This window comes from Halyomorpha halys, unplaced genomic scaffold, assembly GCF_000696795.3.
Source record: "Halyomorpha halys isolate HHAL.00 unplaced genomic scaffold, Hhal_1.1 Scaffold91.1, whole genome shotgun sequence".
Lineage (NCBI taxonomy): Eukaryota > Metazoa > Arthropoda > Insecta > Hemiptera > Pentatomidae > Halyomorpha > Halyomorpha halys.
This window is the reverse complement of record NW_027110755.1, coordinates 2,383,748-2,393,513: the sequence shown is the minus strand read 5'-3', so window position 1 is coordinate 2,393,513 and position 9,766 is coordinate 2,383,748. Positions and strand designations below refer to the sequence as shown.

General features: G+C 34.4%; 1 protein-coding gene across 1 annotated transcript in view; it reads left to right on the top strand.

Moving 5' to 3' along the window:
- Nucleotides 1-9,120, top strand: part of LOC106677248 (uncharacterized) — a 30,400-nt gene extending 21,280 nt beyond the window's left edge. Inside the window, exons 23-35 of the mRNA XM_067048857.1 lie at nucleotides 46-282; nucleotides 383-1,182; nucleotides 2,733-2,901; nucleotides 2,975-3,585; nucleotides 3,659-3,878; nucleotides 3,949-4,204; nucleotides 4,341-4,587; nucleotides 5,586-5,877; nucleotides 5,963-6,502; nucleotides 7,037-7,174; nucleotides 7,250-7,718; nucleotides 7,905-8,101; nucleotides 8,196-9,120. Of these exons, the coding sequence (XP_066904958.1) occupies nucleotides 46-282; nucleotides 383-1,182; nucleotides 2,733-2,901; nucleotides 2,975-3,585; nucleotides 3,659-3,878; nucleotides 3,949-4,204; nucleotides 4,341-4,587; nucleotides 5,586-5,877; nucleotides 5,963-6,502; nucleotides 7,037-7,174; nucleotides 7,250-7,718; nucleotides 7,905-8,101; nucleotides 8,196-8,993 (4,974 nt within the window). The 3' untranslated portion in view covers nucleotides 8,994-9,120. The remainder of the gene's footprint in view (nucleotides 1-45; nucleotides 283-382; nucleotides 1,183-2,732; nucleotides 2,902-2,974; nucleotides 3,586-3,658; nucleotides 3,879-3,948; nucleotides 4,205-4,340; nucleotides 4,588-5,585; nucleotides 5,878-5,962; nucleotides 6,503-7,036; nucleotides 7,175-7,249; nucleotides 7,719-7,904; nucleotides 8,102-8,195) is intronic.
- The last annotated feature ends 646 nt before the right edge of the window (nucleotides 9,121-9,766 follow it).

Here is a 9,766-nt window from a genome sequence, read left to right as displayed (position 1 = left end):
TATATATTAATGCATAATTAAAGTAATAAATTATTCAATTCAAAGGAATCTGTCAGTGGTAAATACGAGACGACTTATGAATTATCTGAACTGCCTCAGTATATCTTACAAAGCAGACCGGATCTAGTGCCTTTAGAAAACCTTAAAGGTGACGGAGGACATTACAGAATTGTTAAGACCAGGAACTTTTCCAACAGTGACGAACATATTGTCTATCGTTTTGGAATGAGTGGCCAGGAAGGTTGGAGTGAAGGAAGTAATGCAATGGGGAATATTCTTACTGTAAGTTTTCTAATCCATTGTAAATCAAACTGAGAACAATCATTTTAATATTGCTCAAACAAAAATAAATTATAATTTTATTCTCTATAAACTTTTACAGAGAACATCACAGAGTACAATAGTATATTCTGGTAACCACAGCGAATACACGATCCAATCAACAGAAACCACCGAAATAGTTGTAGTGTCACCTCACATTTACAATAATCTAAAAGCTATTGTAGCAAGCCGCATGAATCTGTCTCTCGAAGAATTTAGCAAAGCAAATAGTTCTTCACCATCAATCAACAACCCTAAAACAGTAGACAGTTTGGTATACGAATACCAACATGCAACCAACCAGATTAGTGGTAGAGTTAAAGATCCATCTTCCTCTTCCACGTCTTCTGAGGAATCTTCAGAAAGTGGTTCGAAGAGTGAGGAAGAGGAAGTTGAGGTAAATACTAACGAAGGAAGTAAGAAGAAAATCAATCTCCAAAAATCTCTCACGTCCACTAAAAGTAAGCAAAATCTAATCGAGCAAAATTCAGGCAGTTCATCAGATAGTTCTTCTACATCAAGTGATTCATCAATTGGTTCTAGCGAAGAAACTTTAAACCCACAACCAGATTTAAATATGGCTCCAAACATTGAATTCCTCCCTGATAATATGCTGAGTCAGCAAAGTGACAGAGAGCAAACCTCGAGGAAAATTGAAAAAGTTGCCAAAGAGATCGGGAAGCTGCTGAATAATCCGAATGAGATACCAACCAACAATGTCTTGAGCTGGTTTTCTCTCTTGACAAGATTAGTAATGTCTGCAAGTACAGATCATCTTTTGCAAGCCAGTGAAAAACTTTATCACCCTGAGGAAAAAACAAATGCAGAAGATCCCAAGACACGCCAAAATTATCGAACTTGGTGAGTTCAATCTATAGCTTATAATACAATACTAACATAAAATCTACCTTTGAGAAAATTGATTTAGAAGATTTTTATTTTATAAGTTGTTTGTCGTTTATGTGTTGATTTTAAATGTACACGTACGCGATAATGCAAAAAAAAAATTCCAGCGAAGGGAGACAAAAGTGTGAATACCCAAATGACACTTCTTTAATGCTAATGGAATTCGCTTACGAATTTGGGTGGAAGGATGAATGAAGAAGATATAACTAATCCGTAAATTCTTTTTATAATCCCTAAAACACAAAACCCTATAAAATAGTAATATATAAGTTTCACTTTAATTCCCCCCCCCCAATGTCATTTACAAAATAAGATTTTCAGATATTTTTTTCTGAACAATCAGCTTTTATTTTAAAACAAACATACCCAAATATAACTTATTATTGAGTTTGTTATTATTAATAAAGTTTTTTTTATTTTCAAACATTTAGGGCACTTTAATTAATGAAGTCATTTTTCACCTATAATACAATCACCTAGATTATAACAAACAATCGAAAGATAAGAGTATATAAATTTAAATTTTATTAAAGATATCAATTTGTTTAGATAATTTTTCTGGCGCCTTTTTACTATTTTTTTGTTTTTTTTGTTTTTACTATTTCTTCTTTATGGTCCCCAATTCAATTTCCTCTCGTTCAGTATCGTAGGTATAGCTCTCAGCCAGGATGTGCAATACTCTTAAAAGTACCCCACAAGTTATACATTTCGACAGTGTCCCTCTTATCATAAGGTACTCATTGTCTTTATTCTCATTGTATTCATTGAAGTTGGTCCTTGAAGTCCCAGGAAATGAAAAGTTGACCACTGCCCTCTCCCGCGCCGTGGTTAGAACAGAGTGGTACCCTGTAGATAACCCTCCCCTCTCCTCAGAAAGGGGGTCGTTAAAAAAAAATGGGGGGACCCCCAAAGAGGACTAAGTGTAAGGTTGTTTCTTGCAAGCAAATCACATTTGGTTCACAATCGTCAACTAATATCTCCAAATCACTTTTATGATATAATAACCCAATAAACGGTCTACCTAACACATAAATATTGTTTCAAAGTAAACAGGAAATTTCTAAAATGAGAACGTTATTACAAATAAACTCTTAACCCACTTATATCAGTATGGATTTTCTTTAGCTTTTTTTTATTTATACCTTCTTCCTTTTTTATTAAATCTTATCCTTTTTCATACTTATAAACTAAGATAACAATCAATGAATCTGATATACTCCTTGTGAAAATTTTATGGGAGACATGGGAGAAGCCTTTTCAGACATGAAATAAAATTTAATTACTATACGCGATCCCTTATCCAGTTACTCTTCGTTCTTCTATCGAGCATGATTGTTATGGTCATGCCATTTATTAGTATAGATTAAAATTAATTTTGGCTTATAAACACAAATGAAAAAAAAAATTGAAATCAGTTTTCCAAAAGTTTGATTTTTAAGTTAGATTCATATTGCACCGTGGTTGTGACATATATATTAAATAATTTTGTTTTTATTACTATATAGGAAAGCTTATCGGGATGCAGTAGCGCAAGCAGGGAGCGGCCCGGCACTCGTCGTAATTTCGAAATGGATCAAATCTAAAAAAGTTAAAGGTAACGAAGCGGCTCAACTGCTCGCTGTTATACCCAGATCAGCCCGCTACCCAACCACAGAATACATGAATTACTTTTTCGTGAGTATTACCAATCTGGAGCATATCAAGCAATCATGTTAATTGACACTAACAATAATTTTATTTTTAACAGGAATTAGTAAGAAGTAAGGAAGTACAACGCCAGAAATACCTCAATGACAGCGCAATCCTATCCTTTACTGACCTCATAAGAAGATCTCAAGTAGACCGCAAGAGTTCTCACCATCGCTACCCAATCCATCTATCAGGAGTTCAGTCTCACAACCACCACGCTGTAGTCGAAGAACTTTACATACCATACTTACAGCACAAACTCGAAAAGTCCATTGACCAAGATGATTCTGGTAAAATTCAAGTTTACATCCGTGCCTTATGTAACACAGCACATCCCAGGATATTGAGTGTATTTGAACCGTATTTGGAAGGAAAACGTCCAGTCTCAAATTTTCAACGCCTCTTAATCGTAACCAGCCTCGACGATTTTATAAAAGTTCATCCTAAAACTGCCAGATCGGTTTTGTACAGAATATATCAAAACCAATTCGAAGTTCCCGAGTTGAGGGTTGCATCTGTAATGCAGATAATGAAAACTGATCCTTCGGCACATCTGCTTCAGCGCATGGCCGAACATACGAACTATGACCAAAGTAAACAAGTAAATGCCGCTGTTAAATCTGCTATTGAGACTGCTGCAATGGGTGACCAAATCGCCAATCCAAACCTGTATTTTTTTTTTTTACTATAATTCTAGACAAATAATTACAAAGGGATTATTATTATTTTTTTAATTTTGCAGAGTCAATAACGCACGATCAGCAATGGATTTCCTTTCATCGGAAGATTACGGAGCTCGATATTCGAAACATTTCATTTATTCTTACCTCATCAGAGAAGTAGAAAATGTTAAATACACCGCATATGGCAGCTCTATCCAAGGTACCGATGGTATATATCCAGATGCTATGATTTTTAGCCAAAACTATAATATAGGTGGTTATCTTCCCGAACGATTTACGGTAAGTTATAAGCAAATGCTTCTCTTTACCTCTTTGGAAATTTTATTTAACTAACCATTTCTTTTCTAAGGCCTCATATATGACATCTGGAGCCGAGCAAATTGTCAACCTTTTTCTAAAACGATTGGAATTGGAGAAGGACTCACAAAGATATGATGCGGCTACTGGGAGAAACTGTACTGGATATACTTTCCAGTACATCAGTGATATCCTGAATTGGCAGAGGAATGAACCGATACCAGTAGAAGGAAATATTTTTGGGTCAGTTTTGGGAGGGGAGAGATTCTTTCCCTTCGATAGGAACACAGTCGAACAACTACCGGAGGGTAAGATTAACATTCAGTTTTTAATAGAAACAAATCATGATTCATTAATCAATTAAATTTAAAGTACAATTCCAATGTAATAGATTTTACTAAGCGATACTGTTTGTTAAGATATTTTCACGCACAATATTTTCAGTTTTCAAAGAAATGAACAGAAATCTTCAAAAGGGAATTGACTACCAAGAATCTAAATTCTACAACCATTATGCAGTAGAGTTAGGTTTTCCACTTGCTACAGGTTTTCCATTTACATACTCCATCAGCGTGCCTACGTATCTACACATAGGCTTTACAGGAAACGGTTACGTCCACCAAACACAGGAATACACAAGAAACGACAATATACCCATTAGCGCCGGCATAAATGGAAAATTAAAATTCATGTGAGTTACCTATTTCACCTCATTATTTCTGTTCAACTGGTATGCAAGGGATATCTCTCCCCCCCCCCCCCAAAAAAAAGACAAAGTTTCCAAGTGTTTTTAAAGAATTTTCACAAAATTCTTAATTCTGAAAAAAAAAAAATAATAATAAGTAAGGAGGAATACACATTCTCTCTTTTCACTACATTTTTAAACAATTAGTTTTTTTTAATTTTACAATAAATCAATCACTTTCTGTGATTTGTCTCACATTGTGTCCTATTAAGGGTTGGTTATTGTTTAATTCGTCCTAGTTTACTTTAGTTTTAAAAACTATAAACCGAGGTGTTTGTACCATCATTTCTATCAATTAAAAAATACAAAAAAGGGGTGTCCAGAGATTTCATGTAATTGTCTCTAGGATATTTTCAGTAGTAGCCCTGATGTGGGAGTTAAAAGAAAACATACACCTTCCTTCAGCGTCTGTAACCTTTCGTTTTGGAACGCTGAGTATATTTTATTTATTTATTCATCACCCTACCCTGCCTATTAAACAAGGCTATTAGGAACGCTGAGTTGTCACCTGGCCACCACTAAGTCAAAAAAGGATTGTTTAGCTGATAATAATAAATGGTTTAATGGTCTCGTAAGTGATCTGCCCACCCCTTCAATTATAAATGATTTTTTAAATTTAATATTGCTATTCTAGTGGGATGATCCGATCTATTACTTCCGTCATCCCTTCATCAATAGTTAAATTAATAAAGTAATTCACTCGCAGTGATGATGTAATTTCCTCACTCGTTAAGACCAGGTACGTCTTTAAGATTACGAACAGTCTTGTTAATAATCCAATAATCCCATCAAGATATACATATTTTTTTAAATTTAATTCATTCTTTTTACCTTAAAATTATTTTTTCTTAGAGTATGACCTATGTACTTTTATATCTCTAATTCCCAGATTCCTCATTGTCACAAGAAGATATAAACAGTAGAAAAATACATTTTCTTTGTAGATGGTCAAACCAGAAGCGAGGGAAGATGGGATTTGTCGCTCCGTATAGTCAACAGAGACACCTCACCGTTCTTGAAAAAAATACACAAATTTACATTCCCCTTAAAGGCAACCTAGACCTCAATTTGTACAATTTAAGAGCTTCCCTTCAATTTCTTGAAGACGAAAACGATTTGCAAAATATATTCCAATCAAAAACCATTGTTTATACTACTTATCAAAATGTCAGCGACGTTAAGCCTTATCTGGAAGGAAACAACGTAGAGCTGATACATGTTGGACCGAAAAGAATCGTAGGTATATTTACAATGGATAAAGTTTACTTATCGGCTCCTTCAAATTATTATTATAATTTATGATTTTTTTTTTTTATTTCAGTTTCGAAATACATTCGGAATTCAAGAGACAGGATACAAGTTCCAAATTGAAACAGAAAGCGAAGACAATTTTGAGGACACTGGGAGGGCATTCTATGCTTTCCTCCACCATGGTCCTGAGGTCTTTTCAGATATTCTCTATGGTGATATTTTTAATAACCATGTCGTTTTCAGTTATGATTCTAAAAACAGTTCTCCACACGAAACCACGTTATCGTTCACATACAAAGACCATGGGCCTGAAGCTAGTAAAATGCTAAGTGAAATTCGCAAAAAATCTAAAAGCCGTAAAGATAAGACGATGGAAAATGACTCAGAGGACCAAAGTTTGCCAGATACCAATACTAAAGAAGACAACGGCAATTACACGACACCAATGTCTTTATTTGCGGCATCGATATCCTTCGGAGGAAATGAGGAAAACGGAAAGCACGTTGCTACTCTAGTCCATTCCGACAGTCCAGTTTCTACCTCATCGAGATACCTAATGTATTATAGCGGAGAACCATTTATCAAATCAGAGGAGACTCAAGAATTTCAGGTAAATAGGCCACATAACAGAGTTAGCAATAATACATGAAGCTAATAGGAATTCATGAAATGATTGTAGAAAGATAATCCAGCTCGCGGTCAACAAAAGGTGCAAAAATAGCAGAAAAACTATTCGGTAGTAACCGACGTTTCGCACTATTTTGCGGGGCTTCATCAGGGCTAAGTGAGAACAACATACAATAATTGTAAGACATGATAAAATAATGAGAATATACATAGAAAGTATTCTTTTAGTTTACAACGTTTCTCCATTTTATATAATATTTTCTACAAAGTTCTATGTATGTACTCATATTTCAATCACATATTACATATAATGTTTCTATCTTGTTCTCATTTACCTCTGGAGAGGCCCTTCAAAGTGGAGCGAGATGTCGGTTACAAATAAATAGTTGTTTCCCCTATTTTGGAACCTTTTTTGACCGCCACCTAACCAAGTTTCTATAATTATCACATATGGTCCACTTTCTTCCAATTCTTGAGATTATATCTTAAATTATTGTAATTTAATTAATTTTTTTAGGCAACAGCGGAGATCATCGTGAGCAAACCTAAACTGGCTATTTTTAATTTTGATGATGCCCTTAAAGCTGATGCGGCTACGGTCATTGAAGGTGAAATCAATTTCAACAAGCCTGAGCAATCTAAATTAACGTTCCGGGTAATCACATATTATCATTTCAATTTCATGTAGGCAAAATAAAATTCATAAATCACTTTTTAAGCATTGTTTCAGGGAGAACTTCGGCAATCTGATAACAGAAAGCGATATCTGCGCAATCACCCCTCTGCTAAACTATGTAAAGAGCAGATGGCAATAGGAAATCATATTAACCCAACCTGTTCTCGACTAATAGAGAGGGTACATTATTTGGACACTTATAATGTTTCAATCAGCTATGAATGTTTGCCTAAAGTTATTAAAAAGATAGGACAAACAGTTTATGGAATGGTCCGTCATTATGGATCTGATTACAATAGTGAAGAAGTCATTGATGTATTGAATGAAGATGGGAAGATAAATCTAGCTGTTCAATTCACCGAAAACTTGAATAATGTGAACGTTTCGATAGAGGCTCCTTCATTCGAGTCTTACTTCGAACAGGTGCCAGTTGAGGACTGGGTCCGCTCATTGGCAGTCCAGCACAAGAGGTACAGTCCTCTTCAACTGTTCGCCCGTAAAATCATCTATTCTGAACAAACACGTAAGCGCTAGTTTTAATCCCAACATTTTAAACTTATAAATATATATTATTAAATAATTCTTATATTGTAGCACTAACAGATATCATTTATCATTAAGTGGTGACTTATTTTTTTGGACAAAATGATATTAATATTATACTAATCCATATAACATAATTATACAAATTTATGTATTTTATTTTTAGCCACGTGTTCACTTGAAGCAAGTACTATATCTACTTTCAATAATAGATCTTATCCTATCAAATTGGGTGATTGCTACCATGTATTAGCGATGTCTGTTCCATTCAGACAACTTACGAGCCAGGAAACTTCTCAACAATATGACTACGATCAGAAAAACTTTTCGATCCTCGTTAAAGATATTGGAACAAAACAAAAGGTATTGTATTGAATTTATAGGAAAAATGACTCCACTAAACATATTATCATTTTATTTCAAATTAATTTACTTGAGTTGTATACTCCCCATACAGATGGTGCAAATCCTGCTATCGGACGACGTTGTGACCCTAGAACCACCAGGACCCAAAGGAGTTAATTTAGGTATTAATGGTAAAAAAGTTCAAATTTCGAAGAAAAAAATTACGGGTTGGGTAAACGGGAAGAATGAAATGCATGTATATATACTTCGAACTGATAATACTCTAATCATGGACATAAAAAGTCACGGGATGGAACTCATCTATGATGGCAAAAGCGTGCAACTTACCATATCGAGTCATTATTCCAACAAAGTCCGTGGCTTATGCGGCGTATTTGATGGAGAACGTAACAGTGACTTTACAACTCCAGGGAATTGCATCATGAAAAACCATCGTGATTTCACTGCATCATATGCAGTCAACGACGACAACTGTCGAGGACCAGCTAAGGAAATGCACATCCTTGCAAGGAATGTTCCTTGTTATTCCAAGGAAATGATACCCGCTGACGTGATATCCGACACTGAAGCTGGCCGCCAGAATCGAAGTGAGCCCCTAAGAAGAATGTCTGTCAACAAAATCCAGTCCAGTTGTTACATCATCTTAGTCAAAACTGTACAGGACGGTCAAAGCACTTGTTTTTCAATCAGGCCACAAGTGTTGTGCAATTTCCAATGCAAAGCAGGATCAAGCATTCAGAAATCTCTGGATTTCCTCTGCCTGCCAGATTCGGTTGCAACTAAGCATTGGCTCAGCATGATAAATAGCGGCATATCTCCCGATTTCACAAGTCAAAAGGCAAATAGTCAAATGAATGTCTCTCTTCCACAGACATGCGAAGCCAAATAATGCTCAAAATAATCCATACCGAAAAATCAACCTAAGTAACTAACAATAAAAATTAACCATTAATAGGTAACTACAAACTGAATCCGAAACATGCAATTAGGGACCAACCAAAATTACGATTTACATGGTAATGTAAATATACCAATATTTGAAAACTCCAATAGAGGTCTCTTAGGATAAAAAGTTAAAAATATAAAGACCAAAGGTTTTGGAATCGATATTAGTTTTAAGAGTTCTCATTTCACAACACACATCAAATAGCGTTCTTGGATATCACAATCAGATATTTGTATTTCTGTATTTTTGCAGTGAAATGAAAAAAATAATGAATATATTTTATAAAACAAACAATGTGGATTCAATTGTAATTAATTTATATTGCACATGGTTAAAGATAAGAATATTAATGATGCATCGACTTCTTTTGATGATTTATAAGTATTTTGACGTGTTAGTTGTTTTAGTAACAATGTTTAAATTTGACCAGTGTCTGATTGTAGTCACTTGATAAATGCACTTATGATGATGATAAATAAATATGAATATATATTTGCTCATTTATATAAAATCAAATAAAATTTCTACCCGAATAAAACCTTATCCTATAAAATTAAAAACATTTCAAAGAAAGTAACCAAATAGAATAGTACAATGAAAATGGTGAAGAGGAAAAAAAAATTTTAATAAATACTTACAGAAACTCTTAGAAGATAAACAAGATTTACCTAATACGGTCTCCAATACACGAATATACCCGCATATACAAATATATA